Raw genomic sequence first — 20,604 nt, forward strand, 5'->3', positions numbered from 1 at the left:
ATATAGGGTTTTCATCAACTTATGGAATGAGCGGCACTGCGCTTCAAGCTCCCTATGGTTCTGAAAGATGAGGACTGTTTTCTCTATGACTTCAAGAGTCGACCTTTTAAACAGGTCCGGGCAATGCCTATAATTGACTTCATCTGGAATGAGGGCGTCAAACTTATGCAGATGCCGAATTCTATCCCGGCGCTGCTTCCTCGTTTGGAGAAGAAATATAGGGCACCCCAGGGTTCCCCACCTGCCTGGTAGCGGAACATAAACCTGATTCCGTCATTACCCAGGCCGCGCAACGTCGTTCCAGGAATCCGTCTTCTCCTATTACCGCTCCTCCTGACCGTGAGGGACGTCGTCTTGATGCCATTGGACGAAAATTCTCCACTATGGCTTCTACCACTGTGAAGGCTGCAAATTCTCTAGCCATTCTGGGGCACTATGACCGCCAAATGTGGTTGGATATGTCTTCTTTTATCGACCTCATTCCTGAGCCCTCCAGAGCAGAGGCACTCAAGATTCTTCAGGAGGGGGAGAGAGCGTCATCTAAAATCATCGACTGCTCTGTGGACATTGCGTGCACTGGTTTTCGTCAGCTTGCGGGGGCGGCTGTTTTGCGTCGTCAGGGCTTGCTTCGTTCCACCTCTTTTCGCCAGGAGGTTCAGGCGAAGATCCTCGACATGCCCTATGACGGCGAATCGCTCTTTGGCCAGCATGTGGACGACGCACTTCAGACCATAAAAAAGGACACCTAGGCACTTTGCAGTTCCGCAAACAACCTTTTCGTGGTGGACGCGGCACCTCCTCTACTTTTCGCGGCGGATCCAACCAGTACCGCTCCTACGGCCAAGGAAATCGGAGGTATTCCTCCCAGTCTCAGCAGTCCTATCGACAGCAGTCTTCAAAAACCTACAGAGGAAAATCTTCCTACAGAGGCTCCGCTTCTAAGAAGCAATGACTTGCCTTCCCCGCTCAAAGTTGGAGGTCGAATCTCTCTCATCTTTTCCAATTGGTCTTCAATCGCCTCAGACCGTTGGGTGCTGGGCATTGTATCGAAGGGCCATGCTTTGGAGTTTGTCAAATTCCCTCCAAACACTCCTCCATCTGGTCCACCTCCGGCACACCTCAAGGAGCTTTTCCAACAGATTCGACCCCTGATTCAGAAGGGTGCCATTGAAGTGGTTCCCAAGTCTCAGAAGGGGATGGGATTCTATTCCCGCTTTTTCCTTGTTCTCAAGAAGTCCGGCGAATGGCGTCCGATCCTCGACTTACGAGCCTTAAACAAGTACCTGAAGTGCCAATCCTTCCGCATGCTCACGCTCGTGGAAATTCTCCGCCTTCTCTCGAAGGACAAGTTCATGACCACCATCGATCTCCAGGACGCTTATTTCCACGTGCCGATACTTCCAAGACACTGGAAGTACTTGCGCTTTGGGGTGGGGCGCAGAGACTTTCAATTCAAGGTTCTGCCTTTGGGCCTTCGCTCCGCCCCTCGCGTCTTCACGAAAGTCCTGGCTCCGGTGGTGGCATATCTACGTTTGAAGGGCTTTCAAATCTTTCCCTACCTGGACGACTGTCTCATCAAGTTGCAATCTCGTCACCAGGCGTCTCTGGACACTCCATTCTGCCTGACTCTATTCCACTCTCTCGGTCTATCCATCAACACCGAGAAGTCTCAGGTTGATCCAGCTCCCTGCAGGACTTTTCTAGGCGCCACTCTGAATACTTCGCTGGCGAAGGCATTTGTTTCTCACGAGAATCAGCTGCGGGTTTTACGCCTAGTGGCTCTCATCCGTTCAAAAGAGTCAGTTTCAGTTTGTGTATTGAAATCCTTTCTCGGGATGGCGTCCTCCTGCATCTCCCTGATCCCAAATTGCAGGCTCAAGAGCCGCCCAATTCAGGAGGAATTGGACAAGCAGTGGAATCAGGTCACCGGTTCTTTCAACGATCTGGTTCTGGTGACCGCTCGGATGAGGTCCGCTCTCTTATGGTGGGCCCAACCGTCAAACATCCCTGCCGGTACTTCTTTCCTTACCGTCGCTCCGGAGCTCATCCTTACCACGGATGCATCCCTGGAAGGCTGGGGCGCACATCTTCAGGGGCTATCCATAAAGGGCAAGTGGACCCTGTCTCAACGTTCCTGGCACATCAACAGACTGGAACTCATGGCCATTTTCCTGGCGCTCAAGTCTTTCCATCTTCTGCTCCAGGGACAATCTGTGCTCCTTAAAACAGACAATACCACCAGTATGCACTATGTGAACAAACAGGATGGCACCAGGTCACCGCTCCTTTTTCAGCTGACACAGAGCATCTGGGACTGGGCGCTCAATCACCACATTACCCTGACATCGGTTCACCTCCAACATCCTAGCGGACTCCCTCAGCAGGTCCGCAACCTCGACCCACGAGTGGGAATTGCATCAGCCAACTCTGGACTTCATCTTTCGGTTGTGGGGTCACCCGACCCTGGATCTGTTTTCGAGCCTTATGAACCGGAAATGCCCATCTTATGCAAGTTGGCTTCCCCATCAAGGGTCATGCGGGAATGCCCTTTTGATGGACTGGTGCAATTTATTCGCCTACGCTTTTCCGTTGACTCCGCTGGTTCCTCGTGTGTTGTGGAAAATGCGGAGACAGTCGTGCCACATTCTCCAGATCGCTCCAAGAGGGCCTCGACAAGCGTGGTTCTCGGAACTGCTGCTTCTCTCACAGTGCGAACCCATCCTCCTTCGTCCTCGAGCGGATCTCCTCATAAAGGACAAGGGTCCGATCTGTCATCCGGACCCCTCCTCTCTCAAATTATCGACCTGGAACCTGAGCACCTTGAGTTTGCCCACTTGAATATTTCGCCAGTATGTAGAGACGTTCTTGCCAATGTGAGAACTCCGTCCACAGTAAAGACTTACAAGCTAAAGTGGAAAAAGGTTCTGTCACTGGTGTGCATCTGCCAACATCCATCCCGTGCACTCCTCTCCTGCTCAGCTTCTGCAATTCTTTCTGCAGTTGGCTCAATCAGGACTTTCCCACTCCACTTTGAAGGTCTTCCTAGCGGCAATCTCTAGTTTCCGGCAGGATGGGTCTTCTTCTCTCTACTCTTCCAGAGTCATTTGACAGTTCTTCAAAGGACTATTCAGGATGTTCCCACCCATTCGGCGTCCTCCTCCTACCTGGCATCTTAATGTTGTTTTGGCGCAATTGATGAAGGCACCTTTTGAGCCCATTCACAAAGCGGATTTGATATTTTTGACCAGGAAGGTGGCCCTTCTTCTTGCCTTGACCTCTTCACGTGGCGTGAGAGATATCTATGCCTTTACCTTTCAGCCTCCTTTTCTTCAATTCTAATCGGACTGTCGTACTTCGCAACAACCCGGCATTCATGCCTAAGGTGCCGACTGATTTTCACCTCAATGAACCAATGTTCTTAAAGACTTTCTTCGCTAATCCTCAATCTCCAGCGGAGCAATGTTTGCATTCATTGGACATTAAAAGATGCCTTAAATTCTACAGGACAGCACCTTTTCGTAAGTCTGATCAACTGTTCGTTGCTTACGGACGCATGCGCAAGGGGCGTTTTGTTACCAAGCCAACTATTGCACGTTGGATTTCCTCAGCAATTTCATTTTGTCATCCGAAGGCCGGCAAGCCTCTTCAATCTACAGTTCGGGCTCATTCCACCAGGGTGATGTCTTCCTCTACTGCCCTGTTTGCCGGTGTGCTGATTCACCAAATATGCCGAGCAGCCACGTGGTCCAGCACGTACACTTTCACGAAGCACTACTGCCTTGAGGCGATCAACGAAGCTGATGCTGCAGTGGGCCAAGCGGTGCTTCGCAATCTTTTTAAATAAGGTGAGCCACTTTCCTTCCCTCCGCCTGTATGAGTAATTTATCTGTCTGGCAGCATTATGTGATTTCATTGCATTGTATGCTTATGCACTGCTCTTTTGCCTTGCGGCCAGCTGTTACTGCTCACTATTCTATTCAATTTCAAAAGGGGGGTGGTGATGGACAGAGTATCTGAGTTAATCAGAACACTCCTACCCAGTCAACAGATCAGGGCTTGATCCATCACCGTTTTTTAGCTCACTGCACCATCCCAGTTCAGAACCTGGCTATATGCAAATTAGTCTGTCCCTGGCCCAGTGCATCATGGGAACAGGGCAGACCAAACTTCCAAGCCAATTCTTCACTGGAAAGGAAACAAGCTTCCGGGGACCGGTTTCTGGCATTACAGCCGTCTTCGGCCCGGCTTGCTTGAATCCTGATGGTGCAGTGAGCAAGGTGAGCAAGGACACTCAAGCATCGGCGCGTGGCGCGCCTCGAGGCCTTGCACGCAGCACCGGCACCCGACGACATATTCGACGACCCCGCAGAAGACGGCCAAAGCAGTCATCTTCAGATTTCACCACCATCAACGGAGGTCGAGGCCGATCCTGAAGAATACATCGAAGGACAGAGCCAAGACCTTGAATACGTCGATGAGGTAGGGGACGACGAAGAAGTCTATGGGGCCGCGGAAGATAGCTCAGAGGAAGAGCTATGCCCCGAAAGTTACTCGACTCCGGCTCAGGTCACGGGATCGCCACTCGGCCTTACCCACGACCCTGCACCGATATCCCCAGCCCCGCCTTCGGGCCCGGCCACGGATACACCGGAGGAGCCGTTGTTGTGCGTATCGAAACTGAAACCGCAACCAGTACAGTCGACAACATCTAAGATGGCCGACGTCACGCCTAAACCGAAACCGAAACCTACGGCCTCGACAACATCTAAGATGGCCGAAGACACGTCGAAAACGAAAACGAAACAAACGGCTTCGTCGACATCTAAGACGGCCGACGTCCCGTCCAAACTTACGAAGCCGGCGAAGAAGGCCGTCGAGTCACCGGCGCCACACGCGGTGGCCAAGGACACGTCCACAAAGCAGGTGGTCCATCACGTCTCGACGTATGGGGCGTCAACCTCCAAAAAGACGGTCGAAGCAAAGGCCACTAAGAGCCCAGATCCAAAAGCCGGAGCCGCTACTCCTCGGCACAAAGACACCGGATCTGCGGTGACGCCGTCGGCGTCTAAGACAGCTGCAGGGCAGCGAACCGTTGGAGTCGAGGATTCGTCGGTGCCTTCTTCTGCCACGCCGAAAGCCTCCAAAGCGGACAAACATGAAGCATCGGTCGTCAAACCCTCGGCTTCATTTACAAAACAGGTCACCGAGTCGCTCAAGAGGATTCGGGAGAAAGCCCTGCCGTCGACCAAGTCTGCGCCATCAGATCCGAAACCGATGGAGCCACCTGCCAAGAAGTCGACAAAACTTATCTATACACTACCACCAAAGGTGCCACCAAAGGCGTTTGCACCCCAAACGGTGCCGAAGACCTCGGGGACTTCGGATTCCACGTCCAGTGCTGTTTTGCCTCGACACACAGCATCTGAGGACGACTGTGAGCATTACATCGATGCCCACACAGGGAAGATGACGCTTTATAAGAGAAGGATCAGTTCCCAGCCACTGGAGACTTTTGTAATTCCACTGAAAAAGAAAAGGCAAACACAGGACTTACCTGCCCTTGTTGAACCTCTGAAACCTCCCCCAAGGAGGAGTCCAACCCCTTCCCCCACCCAATCAGGGGGTGAGGATGAAGACCAAGATGAACAATACAACTTCCCTACTGGCAATGACCCTGATGTGCATCAGGACTCATTTGACGACGCTGGGGACCTGGGAAGTCATCAGGTGGTGCAGGACCCACAAGGTTTTGGGGCACGTACTTCACCAACTGAGGATTCAGCAGCTTTCAATACTTTAATTGAGAGGGCAGCTGCAAATCATGATGTGGATATGCATGCTGACCCAGTGGAAGGGAATTCCTGTTTGACACTTTCTCTGTCTCAGAAAGAACAGTCAAAACACTTCCTATGTTGAAAGGTGTCCTTAAACATGCGCCAGAGATCTTTAAAGAACCTACAAGGGCGAGAGTGGTAAACCCACGAATAGAGAAAAAATACAGACCAGCACCTGGGGACCCTGCCTATATTCGAGGACAGTTGCCTCTGGATTCGTTGGTGGTCGCGAATGCCCGCAAGAGGGCAAACTCCCAAACAACTGGTGAAGCTCCTCCCCCAGACAAGGAGTCGAAAGTGCTTGAGGCATCTGGCAAGAGGGTCGCTGCGCAGGCTGCTAATGTATGGCGTATCGCAAACACACAGGCATTGTTAGCGCGTTACGATAGGGCGCATTACGACACCCTAGAACAGCTCCTTCAACATCTGCCTGATGAGTATAAAGAAGCTGGCGAAATGCTCATACAAGAGGGAAAGCTTATATCAAACGCTGCCATAAAATGCGCACTTGATGTAGCGGACACAGCGGCTAGAGGGATTAACACTAGCGTCATGCTAAGGCGCCAAGCCTGGCTTCGTATATCTGGATTTAAGCCTGACATCCAAACTACAATCCTCAAACAGCCCGTCAATCCTGACAGACTGTTTGGCCCAGATGTAGACACCACACTTGAAAAAATTAAGAAGGACAACGAAACTGCTAAGTCCATGGGGGCACTTCAATCACAACAGTTCAGGGGCAACACTTTTCGTCGCTCAGGAGCGCGTAGTGTTACCAGAGGACACATGGGACAACAGTCACAATTCACAAAAGGTGGTGCGCAGTCCTCGTATCCCAAGCAAGGTAGAGGGGGTTACCGAGGTAACAGTGCCAAAGGCAGAGGCAGAGGGAACACCAACTCCCGTTCCTCTGCCGCAAACAAACAGTGACTCCCTGTCACTGCCCCCCGACCATCCAACACCTGTCGGGGGAAGACTCCAGCAGTTCCTGCCAGTCTGGTCGTCCATCACCACGGACAGGTGGGTGAGAAAACTAATCCAGTACGGTTATTGTTTGGAGTTAACATCCACTCCTCCAAACATTCCCCCAAGACACCGTCCTATGTCGGCAGAGCACTTGCACTTATTGCAGCAGGAAGTGCTAGTAATGCTGCAAAAAGGAGCAATCGAACTCGTGCCAGTGGAGGAGGAAGGAACAGGGGTCTATTCCCTGTACTTCCTCATCCCAAAAAAGGACGGATCCCTCAGACCCATTCTGGATCTCCGCCCTCTCAACATGTATATACTGTCGGAACATTTCCACATGCTGACACTGCAACAGATACTTCCCCTTCTAAACCAAGGGGACTTCCTGGCAACCTTAGACCTCAAGGATGCTTACTTCCACATCCCACTCCACCCGTCCCACAGAAAATACCTCAGGTTCACCATTCACAACAAGCACTATCAGTTCAAAGTGCTACCCTTCGGTGTGACTACTGCCCCCCGAGTGTTTACAAAGTGTCTGGCGGCAGTGGCGGCGCACCTCAGGAGACAAAACATACATGTCTACCCGTACCTCGACGACTGGCTCGTTCAAGCAAAGTCGGAAAGACAGTGCGCCTCACACATGTCCCACACTATTCAACTCCTTCACAGCCTGGGGTTCTCGCTAAACTACCCAAAGTCGCACCTTCAACCAGCCCATGTACGGCAGTATCTGGGCGCGACCATAAACACCCTGACTGCTATGGCTCAGCCAAACACAGTCAGAATCAACAGCATTCAGTCGCTGATCCAACGATTCAGACCGCAACTCTCCCTGCCAGCGAGAGTGTTTATGCAGTTGATAGGCATGATGGCCTCCTGCATCTTCATAGTCCCGCACGCAAGGTTGCACATGCGCCCCCTCCAGGAATGCTTGGCAAATCAATGGACACAGGCTCGAGGACAACTGACAGACCTAGTGTTGGTGACCGGTCGGGCATACAACTCTCTGCATTGGTGGAATCCACACAACCTTTGCAAGGGACGACCGTTCCAAGAGCCTGTGCCACAGATTGTCCTAACGACGGACGCATCTCTCCAAGGGTGGGGAGCGCATGTGCTCCACTACACGGTGCAGGGACTGTGGTCAACCCAGCAACAACGATTGCATATCAACTACCTGGAATTGATGGCAATCTTCATGGCGCTCAAGTCCTTCAAAGTACATCTGTGCAACAAGGTCGTGTTGATCCGGACGGACAACATGACAGCCATGTACTACATCCAGAAGCAGGGAGGTACTCACTCGCCACAGCTGTCTCATCTGGCTCAGAGCATGTGAAAGTGGGCCATTCAGAGGAACATCTTCCTCATGGCAGAACACCTCCCGGGCAAGGACAATCAGATGGCGGATCTGCTCAGCAGGTACAGCCATCAAATGCACGAGTGGGAGATACATCCATCAGTACTCCACCCGTACTTCCGGCAGTGGGGTCATCCACAAATAGACCTGTTTGCCACAAAGGAAAACGCAAAATGCCAAAGCTTTGCCGCCAGGTTCCCTCACCCGGAATCGCAGGGGAATGCGATATGGATGAACTGGTCCGGCAAATTTGCGTACGCTTTTCCCCCAGTGCCTCTCATTCCGCTGGTGGCAAGAAAGCTAAAGCAACACTCGATGACTCTCATCCTGGTTGCTCCAACATGGGCACGCCAACCATGGTACACCATGTTTCTAGAACTTTCCGTGGTACCGCATCAAAGGCTGCATCTCACACCCAGCCTCTTGACGCAGAACCATGGCGACATTCAGCATCCAGATCCGCAACAACTCAATCTGGCGATCTGGCTCCTGAGGTCCTAGAGTTTGGCTACCTCAACCTGCCTCTTGAATGCATGGACATTATCAGAGAGGCAAGGAAGCCCACTACCAGAGCTTGCTATGCAGCAAAGTGGAAGCGGTTTGCCATTTACTGTACTAACAACAATATCAACCCGCTAGATGCATCCATTCCTAACATCATCTGCTATTTGTTACATCTTTACAAATGCAATCTAGCGTACGCTTCCATTCGGATACATTTATCCGCCATAGCGGCTTATCTCCAGAATAGACAGCACCTCTCTGTTTTCAGGGTGCCTGCCATTAAAGCCTTCCTAGAGGGGCTGAAACGAGTCATTCCTCCTAGAACTCCACCAGCTCCTGTGTGGAACCTCAATGTGGTCCTCACTAGGCTGATGGGCCCACCTTTCGAGCCACTGCACTCATGCGAACTTCAGTTTCTAACGTGGAAAGTGGCTTTTCTCGTTGCTATCACGTCGCTCAGACGTGTTAGTGAGCTGCAAGCGCTCACTATCCAAGAGCCGTTCATCCAAATACATTCTAACAGGGTGGTGCTCCGCACTAACCCCAAATTCCTTCCAAAGGTGGTGCCACAGTTTCATATCAACCAAACTCTTGACCTGCCTGCATTTTTCCAAAACCCACAAACGGTAGCAGAAAGAATGCTTCATACATTAGACGTTAGGAGGGCGCTAATGTACTACATTGACAGAACACAACCCTTTAGGAAGACACAACAACTTTTTGTTGCCTTCTCCGCACAACACAAAGGCAACCCCATTTCCAAAGCAGGAATAGCCAGATGGATTGTTAAATGCATTCAAATCTGTTATCAAAAGGCTAAACGCACTTTAACAATACCCCCAAGAGCGCACTCCACGCGGAAATTGGGGGCCTCCATGGCTTTCCTGGGGAACATTCCGTTAGAAGACATTTGTAGAGCAGCCACATGGTCTACACCACACACATTTACCAAGCATTACTGCGTAGATGTGCATTCCAAACAGCAAGCAGCTGTGGGACAGGCTGTTCTCAAGACACTTTTTCAAGCTTCTGCAGCTGGCACGGCCAACCGCCCTTAATGGAGGGACTGCTGTGTATTCTATGCACTAGATATGAATTTAGCAGCCCACATGCCTCGAACTGAATATGCTACTTACCAGTATGCATCTGTTCTTGGCATGTAGGGCTGCTAACATTCATATCGCCCGCCCTCCTCCCCGGTGCCCGTAGCGGCTGCAGACACTCTCTTGCATTCATCATTAGCATGGACATCCTTTACACTATTTCACTCCATCTCTGCCACAATGGCTAAAAACAATCTGGGGATGGAGCCGATGCCCATGCGCACTGTAGTCCAGGGGAGGAGCCACCTATCTCGTGATACTTCGAAGACTCTTCCAGGACAGCAATGTGCAATCATCCGGACCCAACACTAGGCGGCGATCTATGCACTAGATATGAATGTTAGCAGCCCTACATGCCAAGAACAGATGCATACTGGTAAGTAGCATATTCATTCTCCCTGCTGGAGGGGGTGTGTGTTGGGGGGGGGGGGGGGGCGTTGGGAGGGGGCAAAGAGGTGTTGCGGGAGAGGGAGGGGGGAGGTTTAGGCACTGGGAACATTGTGAAGGACCTATTTACCAAGGGAAGATAAAATGTGATTAATGTTAAATGGACTTTCAGTTTGCGTAGAAAGACAGGTCGCAGTACTTACAACTGAGACATTGGGGTCTGTGTCTCCGAAACAGAGGCCAAAGCAAGGAAGTTAATCAAATCTGAAACGTGCATCGAGCATTATGAAGGGCTTTAAGGTTAGTGTTCATTATTTGCAAGATACTACATGCTGTTAGACTAGGGAGTAGGTTGCCAGATAGGAGTATATACAAAAGTCAGTTTGAATCACCCCCTATTTACAATCTAGCTCCATAATAATTACCAGTGATGCCTCCCTTCTTGGCGCCAACATAATCTACCCGGATGTCCAAAACATGCCAGAGATACTCTGACGGATTGGGAACGTTAGCATACCTCTGGTGGGAATGCACACACATTCAAACGTTCTGAAAGGAGATCGTAGGCCACCTTAAAGAGGTGGTGATCTTCTGTATTTCACACGACATGTCAGTGACCTGACTGGGAATGAGAAATCAACAATTGGAAGGTTTGAGCTGGGCTACGTTGTCCATGATTTTGAATCTGCTGCAAAATGGTACCTGTGCTTTGAAATCTAGACCGACCCTGAGGTTGTACGATGATTCTAGAAGGTTTAGCAATTTGGTGAGGAGAGACACTGAAATGGAACAGGCTGGGAGGCAAGTAGGAATTAATCCTCCTAATATAGTAGAAATGGGGTAGGGTGATGAGAACTGCCCCAAAGTGTTGAATTGGGACATGTTCATTGATTCCTGTGGTGCTGCAAGGAGAGGGATGTTGGGGAAAGAGGAGTTCATTAATGGTACAATTCATGTGATTGGAATGGTGGGTAGACACTAGAATGACCTATAGAGATGCCCAATTTTTTTTACTTCTTTCTCTACGTTTAACCTTAATAGAATGCTGCTTTCCGTAAGGTGTGTTATGTGACTTCTGTGCTCCATCTAAGCCACAGGTTTTTCTATTTCTCCGCACACTGATATTTTTTACATTTGCGATGTCTAGATGTCCACATCTGAACTCAAGTATGTTGAAATCATGACTTTTAATCTGATCTGCATTGTATTCAGCAGTATATGATCATATCGGTCTACTTTTTGAGTGTCTGCATGCATTTATGCAATTGTGTCGTTCGCATAAGACTGTTCATCCACAAGTTCCTATTTCTGTTCGGTGTTCGTACTGGTGCCTTTCCTTTAACACAAACTGTCTCAATATGTTTGAGTGCAGTTACTGGATTCTGAGTGTTAGTCTGGTTGTCATATTCCAAGCCTAATTGTTGGAACTGTGGTTTGCTGAAGTATTGCACCATTTCTGTTCTGACTAGTATTTCTATTAACATATAGCTGGTCTATGTTACCACTCATTTTGTTGTAATAATTGTTTTCTCCAGGCGACCGGAGATCAAAATAAATTGATCATGATTTGGGATCCTGCATCATGCCAACATCTGCACAAGTTCACAGGTCACCGTGGTCCAGTCTCGGTTAGTAATTGTTCTTTATTAGTGTTTTTTTTCCTTTGTAGTAATTGAGACAGAGATAAATGGTGGGACTTTTGGGCATTACTTGGTACATCCATTACAGCCCTAATAACTTGAACTGTTGTCTTTTTCGGATATACAGGGATTGTCCTTCCGGAAAGGCACACACCAACTGTACAGTGCATCACATGATCGCTCCATAAAAGTCTGGAACGTGGCTGAGAATGCCTATGTTGAAACATTGTAAGTAAATGTCTGATTTCTAATGATTCAGGTGGAATATCTGGGTGATGCTTGGCGGTAAACACAGCTTGGGAAAATGGTGGCTCTAGGTGAAGCATGGCTGTTTTTACCCTTGCCATTCAGATTTTTTTTTCTACTGTTGGCTTTCAAATACTACAGCACTTGCTACATCTCCTGCTTTGCTGCCTTGTGCTGTCGGGGTAACATGCCACACTTTAGTCCTCAGCCCAGTGCTTAATTAGTAAAAGGATAAGTGCCAGGACCCAAAGTTTTCCTCTGAACCCCCCCCCCCCAACTTGAATGAATGTGTTCAGCACAGTATTTAGAGGTTGTTGTGATGTCATTCAATTGCTCTTAACGTCTTTGGTTGTTCACCCTTCATTTTTTTCTTTTCCTGTCTTTTTCACTCCTTTATTTCTTGTTCTGTCTGCAACCCCTCTGCCTCTCCCCCTGTTTTTCTCCAGCCCACCCATATCACTCTGTTCTGTGGAAAAATTGCTGCTGTAATTTTACCTGTCACTAGTAATTTTGTAAATATCCAGTGCTTTTACCATAAGTACTGTAAAATGTTTTTGTTGCAGTTTAGATGCTGTATATAATGTCTTTGTGAGAGTAATGCATTTGCTGTTAGCCGAAAAATAACAAAGTATGTTTCTCAATGGTATATTATTTTTACTGTCTTCCTCTTGCAGATTTGGGCACCAGGATGCGATTACTGGATTGGATAGCCTGAGCCGGGAGCGTTGTGTTACAGCGGGTGGAAGAGATGGCACAGTTCGGGTTTGGAAGATCGCAGAAGAGTCCCAGCTGGTGTTCCATGGCCATGAGTAGGTTTTCGGTGTCCTTTTGATAGTGCAATATTGTAGTATAGATACCAGAGACTTCCACAATATTTAGTGTGGATTGGAGTCAATGGTTTGAGTTGCAGTTTTGTGCAAATATTAAAACAAGTTCTTTTTCCTGGCATATCACATCTTGAGTCTAAATCACATCAAAGAGACTCGCCTTGTTGTTTATCTTCGGATTTATTCATATACCTCCAACAAAAGTAAGGGGCACAGCAGAGGGCATAGGCACAGCGTCAGCAGGCACTCTTGATAGTTGTTTCTGCCTTACTGTAACCAAAGCAGCTAAATATTCCATCTATATGGCATACAAGGATTCTAAGGTGATAAAGGACTGACCGCAACACATCTTCCACCACCATCAAATACACAAAATACATCTTGCAATGTCAAGGCAAGGAAAGACCTGCATCTAGCCATTTACATTGCATAAGGAAAAACAGAACATATTCATCAAAAATAAACATCTAGAAATAGTACACAGTTACCAGAACTTGTAGGGCTGATGGTAATATTTGAATCTGGCAAATAGGTAGGATAATCTATTTTCTAGACAAGTACATAATCATTTCTCCCGATCTGTGAACATTGACTGTTAATTGGTTGGAATTTGGATGCTTGACCATAATCCTGGCCATTGCAGTGTCTGAGGACTTGTGGTGTGTTTTGATTACCATCTGTGCTCAGACTCATTGCCTCCCCATGTCCTATTTGGCCAGCCATGACATACTCCACAACTCACCACTGTCCAGAACCACTATGTTCCTTTTGACCTTAGCTATTTGCACTCCTTTATAGCTAGATCTTCCCCTGGTCACCCATCTGGTTTCCGTACAAAAACCATGCTTCACATCATGGTACAGTTTCTAGCTCTGTTAATAGTCGACCAGACTTTTTAACTCCAGCCTGCCGATCTTTCATTTTTGAGTCCTAAGAGGTCAAGCTTGGCTCCTGCATTCCTTCCCTTCAAGTACTGAAATGGAGAGACATTGACATCATTTGGGGTATAGCGATGGACCAACAAGTTCCATGTAGCACCCCTCTGAGCGGTACTACTGCCATTTGCACCCACGATTTTACCAATCAGTTCATTCGTTTCACAAAACCATTCTCTGGAGGTGCATAAAAAGCAGTCCGACAATGAACAATCGAAAAGCTGTTGGAAAATTCCTTTGTCTTCTGACACAAATTAGACCCATGATGATGGTCCAGGAGATGCCCTCCCACACAAACACATCAGTAGGGAACTCCATCACACTTCTGATTGTGACAGAACCTATGCAATATTCTATCAATTTTGATGAGGTCAACTAGCACTAGGGCGCATCTCTGCCAGTTGTAAGAAATCAGACTGTCCTATTATGCCCAAAACCAGCTTACTCAATGGTTCTTCTGGTACCTCTACAGGAGAAAGTGGAACTACTGTACAGACTTTGGATTTGGAAATAGAATTCTGGGAGTAGAATTTAACTTGTTATGGGACCCTTCTCTAGATTTCACTGCAGCCTCCTTCCAGGTAACCAGTGCCTTGTCCGCTGCTAAGCGTGAAATAACTGACCTGGGATTGGTTTGCCGCTTGGAGCTACCGCCACTCTGACACTAGGGACTTTTCATTATTCTTCCAAGTCGAACAGATCTATTCACGTATTGACTACTACTTCCTCATTCACTCCTTCATATGAGACCTTGACTCCGCCCTCATCTCTGAGATCTCAATCTCTTACCACGCACATGTAGAACTGACTTGGATTAGAATGGGGGATGTACCCCACCCCGCAACTTCTACGGGACCCTGTGAACGTTGTGGCAATCTGGACTGATAACCAGCTATTTCTAGACTACCACTCACCAGGACATTTGAGCACATACACTCTTGGATGGATTAAAACCCACTATTAGGGGTGAGATTACTTCTATCTCCATCGCCAGGGTGAGACAGGCCAGTTTGTTTGAGACTGGTCTCACTGTGTATTTCAAAGACCTGCAACGCCAGGACCATACTGCCCCATCCCAGTGCACTAAATGCCAGCTGGCCCTCCTACAGGGTCAGCTGCTGACGCACCGCAGTAATAAGGCGCAGTGTATGCTCCTTGCACTTAAAAAAAAAAAGGACTATGGGGGGGGGGCAATAAAGTAGGGATCCTCTTGATGAGAAAGCTCTGGCAACAGGTCGCACCCACAGCCTAGATATTATTTTAAATTATAAATACCTGTGGCTTTTTTCTGATAACACTGAGCAGATTCACCTGTCCGACAGAGAATGTGAAAGGAGTTTTTGGTCATTATTTGTGTGTAGTGTCACATCTTTTATGTAGTTGGAGCCTTGCAATTGAGATATTTGTCAACGTTAATGTAAACACGTTGAAAATCAGCATTTTGGTCTAATGCAAAATGCGCCTGGTATTCTATTTCTTTTTCAGATATTCAGAATTTTTGCTAGGCAACATATTTCAGGATTACAGTAGAAGCTTTATTTCTTGGGAGACAAGTGGCAGTTTCACTGACCTGTTTGCTACTATATTTTAGTGACATGTTAAGTTTGACACAATATAATTTGGTTATGGAAACTATAAACACTTGGAGAAAGATTTCTGAAGTTATGTAGTTACTTAGCTTTCTGAAGAGCGAGCAGGGCTCTGGAACTGCTTTCTACCACACCTCCGGAGGAGATTCGAGGTGTGATGACCTCTGGAAGGTGTGCTGTTCAGTGTACTGTCACCTTATTGGCTGGACTTAAGGTATTTTTTTTAGTAAGGAGTGTTCTACTAATGTGCCTCTGGTTAAAACCTTTCAGGCCTATTTTTGTTTCTTATTGCTACTGCTAAGTTAGTCGAACTCCCACCTCGATGACTGGGAATGAGTCACGCTTGTGACTATAATTTAAGCATTTAAATCTATGGAGGATCCAATGCTAGAGAATTGTAATTCAGATTAGTAACTCATTTAATCCTCACAATCCCTTTATTCTACTACATGTGCTCCTGTGGCTCCAAAAACGTCATTGATCATATATGTATTACATGTTTTAAACTGCCACTGCACCCAACTGAGTCTAAACTACATGATATTGATACTCCAATAACACCTCTGACAACTTTTAGCTTTATACATTCAGGTTGACTCAATCTTTGTTTACTCCCAGGGCCATATCAAGCATCAGTATTGTTTCCTTTTTCACCAAGGACTCCATTGCCAAAGTGTTCATAAACACGATTGTTATGTTGATTTTGTTTAATATACGGTGTGTGCCACCTTTAACCCAAAATTATCCTTTTTTTTTTTATTACTTCACCCTCAGCCAAGTGTTGGTTTGAGAATTTTGTGAAAAAGCCAAGAACCTCTTCCTCACGTAACTTTTTATTAGGTGGTTGGCTCTCGTAGAACAAAACCGAAATCAGCTGGCATTGGAGGGCACCTAAAATAGGAACTGTGTCCCCTATGCTGGTATTCCCAACCATGCAGTGACTCATTACCACTTTGTTCCCTGCCCAGCTTTGTCCCTGATTTTTTTTTTCACTCTGTCCAGACTCGCTCCTGAAATGGCCCTTTTTGATCTTTGGTTTTCTTACCTTTTTTTAGTGGCTCCATTGACTGCATCCAGCTGATCAACGAAGAGCACATGGTGTCCGGAGGGGATGATGGGTATGTAGCTACTGCATTTGTCTTATCTCAAAGAGTTTCTGCATTGTCATGACACCCACGATAAAGGTACAGCCACAACACTGTCATTCAGTTGCATCCTGGCATGGCATACGTCAGTAATTCCTAAAACTTATTTACTTCTGAAACCGTGCCACTCCCATGCAATGCCAATACATTCTCGACCAGTGAGTGACGCTCCACATAGGGAAAAGGCACAATTTGCTAATTTATGTCCCCCATGAGTTAACCAGGGGAGTCTATGGTGAAAGTCTTTTGACAGAGCTTCGCAGAAAGGTCTCCATATATTGTTGATTCTGTAAACTCAGGACAGGATTGAGTTATCATTCAGTCCATACCTATTTGCCTACAGATTTAGCAGTTAGTCATTCATCCTCGTGTGTGAGAACCTTTCATAAAAGCTGGGCATCTCTTCGAACCGTGAAATCTGCAATGCCCCCTTCAGCTCGCAAAGGTAGGGGGACAGATCCTCCCTGATTTTCCCACACCCACTCACTCCCCAGTTTAGGAGATTAGATGCACATTACTCTGTTTTCGTTGAACATTTCATTATCTCCCATGGTGAAATCTTTTGCCAGGTGAAGTGATACACTGCTCTAAAAGGGATTTAGGCCTGGACAGGGAGTGCTGGGGTGCATACTCCCTCATTTCTTTACAAGTTTTCAAGGTCCTGTTTAGCAGCAACTGTTTATCCTCCCAGATGTGCAAGAGCTTTTGTTTTGTGGGTGAGAGGATGTACTATCTTCTACAGAATGCACTGCTTGTAGTGAGCTGGTTAGTGGCGCTAGTGAGGTGGGAGTGAGTATGTGGAAATAGGTGTGGAAGGTGAACAGCGTTTACTTCCCATGCGATACTTCGCATGCCGTTGTTAGTTTGCATACCTTTACTACAGAAGTCGGAACAACAACTTCCGTTATGCGGGGGAGAAGGTGTTGGATTTAAAATCCAACACCTTCCCTATTGTCCGCACAGACTGGAGTTGGAATAGTAAATTATACTATTTTAACATCCAGTGCCCCCTAATGCAATTCGTTGTTCCGAATTGCGTAGTAAAGGTATGCAAACTATCAACCCGGTCGTACTAACTACCGCGTTGTAATGGCATGCGTACTAAATGCATGCTAAGTAACGAGTGCTATTCGGTGTGGAATAATTTTTTGTTATCTTCTTCATGGAGAGGACAAACAAGCAGGGAAAGGAGGGCCATCTGTGCTGCTAGTGGAGAGCAATGCTCCTCTATTTATCCCCCCAAGGGAGCAATATGCTCTTGCACACTTTTCTCCACTTAGTGCAAAAATCGTGAGCAGCAGTGAGTCACTGTCCGCTATTGTGGTGACTGCTTCAACATCTGAGCGGTGTTGGTAGCAGAAGGAGATTGATGTCTTAGGATGGTGTGGAGACGTAGCCAAGACGAATATTCTTAACCACTTGGATGCTAATGACAAGGGTAACTCGTCATGGAGTGCCCATTCATTTCAATGGAAATTACATTGAAAATGGTGTTCATGCGTAGCATCCAAGTGGTAACTGCAGCAATAATAACACTAGTTTGACCCCTGCTGCTTCTAACTCGGATTCAGTTTTTTGTTTTGGATTTTCATCATGGGCAAATTGACTTCAGCTTAGAGGCTTACTCATACTGTCTCCAGCTCAATTATATTGAGCTATACTAAACGTTGTATATAAAAGGTTAATTCTGATCGCATGTGAAGGGTACACTTTACCCCACTTAACATTACTGCTTTAAACTGTGCGTGCATTCAAAGCAGACATTGAAATCTATGTAACAGAATGCTGTAAATATATGCTAAATTCTGGACCGCCACCCTCTGCACGGCGAACAATTGCTTTACCAAGTTGCTCTTTTATATACTTTGCTTCCCTAGTGTAGTGACTGTGATCAGACTAGGTTAACTCCAGAGTTGGTGAAAGGGAGACTAGAGAAGCAGTGCCAAAGGTATTGTGTGATATGCTCAAAGCTACTCATTTAATCTGTTTAGAGATGCTAATGAAGAGGAGTGCAATCACCTGTATAAACACTCCACTAAACCAGCAGGGGGCAGGCCAATAAAGCTTTTAAAGCAGCTGGACCTGCAGTTTTAGTTATTGGCTAGCCATGTCCTGCACAGTGAAAGGTACCTTTTACATTTTTTTTTGCTCGCCCTCTTGCTCTTTGTACACAACATAAATGAAGAATCGGTGTGGGCGCCTGAGCACGCACCTTGGTGGGAACAAAGGTGAAGACATGACACCGGCAGACTGGAAGGTCCTGTTAGAGTACAAACATCGAAATTGTCCTGGGGTTTACTAAAAACATCAGGGTTTATTAAAAACTGGTATTTTAATTCCGATCAAATGTTTATTTTTATATAAAACAAAAAAAGGCAAGTGTAAGGTGGATAATAGGAAAGCACAGAAATGTGGTATCCAAAATATAACATTGTTCATCTGTCTCTATATAACCAACAAATGCTGCAAAGGTAGCCAAAAGAATACTTCTACCTAAAAAATAAATAAGTAGATCGCTTCAAGAGCATCAATATATGGTGCATCAGTTATTTATGTTGGAACAGGCTTTGCTTTCCGTAAGTGCTGTAAATCCACACACAGCTGACATTCTTTCCAGATCATAGTTTATGGAAGGTCCTGAATCTTCCCTAGTTCAATTCAGAGCAGAACTCTTCCTATCCGTGGGTGTTCAGAATGCTCCCCAATATTTCTTACCCTTGATAAAGTGAGTCAAGACATACTTGTCATTGTTATAAGGTCATATACACATTTGGGATCTTTCAGGGGATCTATAGGAGCCAGAGTACTGATCTCGAAAGAGAGTACTATTCACATAGAAGTACATCTGGCTATGTTTCAGGAGAAGCGAAGAGAGGAGAGAAACAAAGTCCGAGTGCTATGTAGAAAAAAGGGGGGAGAATTCCCTCAGGACAAGAACCCTCACTCAGTTAGGTGACATTCTTCATCATATGGATATCAGGACATCTCTTCTGAGGAGTCACCAGAGAGCATAGCTGGGCACCACGAGATGGTACCAGAGCTTGGAGAGTGCAAGTGACTATATCGCACATTAGTTTCACGAATCCCTCTGAAAGGAAGAGGTACGTTGAATAACTGTCCACACAGCTCCAGTGGTGGCTTGTATGTTTTAAGTTTCTCGTTTTCACTTTTATCACTTCTTGCAAAGTGACTGGATAATATAGGTCCTGACGAATGCCTTTAGATCCCTCTAGGGGACCCTCGGATGGCAGAAACATGTTGACCTTATGAAATAGGGTATATCTGTTGAATCCCTAATCCTCTTGCTTTTTAACTATGTCACTGTGACCCGCCTAATAAACACTCATTGGACTCCGCTGGACATTTTTAAACCACTCATTCCCTCTTTTCTGCACTCTACCCCTCATTCATCTGTATTTCTTACGCTCATCTTCCCATCTTCCTCCCCTTGTGGAGTCGTATACCCACACTACGGTGTGAGGGGGGAACGCATATGATGAGTGAGGGTTCGTGTCCTGAGAATTCTCCCCCCTCTTTTTCTACATTGCACTCTAACTTAGTTTCTCTCCTCTCTTCACCCGACACATAGCCAGACGTACTTATATGTGAATAGTATTGTTAATAAGGTGCCATGGCTGTATGGAGCTGCCATATTCTCAGCTAAAGTTAACCTCGAGACACTGGGTCATATTAAACATCATGAAGAGTGCTCTTGCCACAGTGATCCTCTACATGATCGCTCTCATGCTTTCTGTTCAGTTTGTGTACCTTATGGCACAGGTATTTGAACTATTAAAGTGGCAGACTAACCAGATTGAAATTCGTCCCTTATTAGAACTGCAACCAGTGAACCATGCTAACATCAGAACTATGCTAACATCCCCATGTACATAGATCATATGTTTTATGGGATTAAGGTTTACCTTGCATGATTGGAACCATGGCGTTGATCCTAGTTCTAGGAAGAGCAGAGTTCAAATTGCTTTCAGCCCAGAAAGCACTGTGCTTGCTCCTCTCTAGTTCCAAGTTCTCTGTGCCGTACAAGAGGTGCGTAGGAGCAAAGGC

At 46.8% G+C, this 20,604-nt stretch overlaps 1 protein-coding gene across 4 annotated transcripts in view; it reads left to right on the top strand.

Moving 5' to 3' along the window:
- The window catches only part of RRP9 (ribosomal RNA processing 9, U3 small nucleolar RNA binding protein), a 161,160-nt gene that overhangs the window by 95,232 nt on the left and 45,324 nt on the right, over window positions 1-20,604 (top strand). For all 4 annotated transcript variants that reach the window (XM_078661144.1, XM_078661145.1, XM_078661146.1 and 1 more), the window contains 4 exons: window positions 11,693-11,785; window positions 11,925-12,025; window positions 12,718-12,852; window positions 16,450-16,512. In XM_078661144.1, the coding sequence (XP_078517270.1) occupies window positions 11,693-11,785; window positions 11,925-12,025; window positions 12,718-12,852; window positions 16,450-16,512 (392 nt within the window). The remainder of the gene's footprint in view (window positions 1-11,692; window positions 11,786-11,924; window positions 12,026-12,717; window positions 12,853-16,449; window positions 16,513-20,604) is intronic.

The sequence above is a fragment of the Lissotriton helveticus genome, chromosome 9 (genome assembly GCF_964261635.1).
Source record: "Lissotriton helveticus chromosome 9, aLisHel1.1, whole genome shotgun sequence".
Taxonomy (NCBI): Eukaryota; Metazoa; Chordata; class Amphibia; order Caudata; family Salamandridae; genus Lissotriton; species Lissotriton helveticus.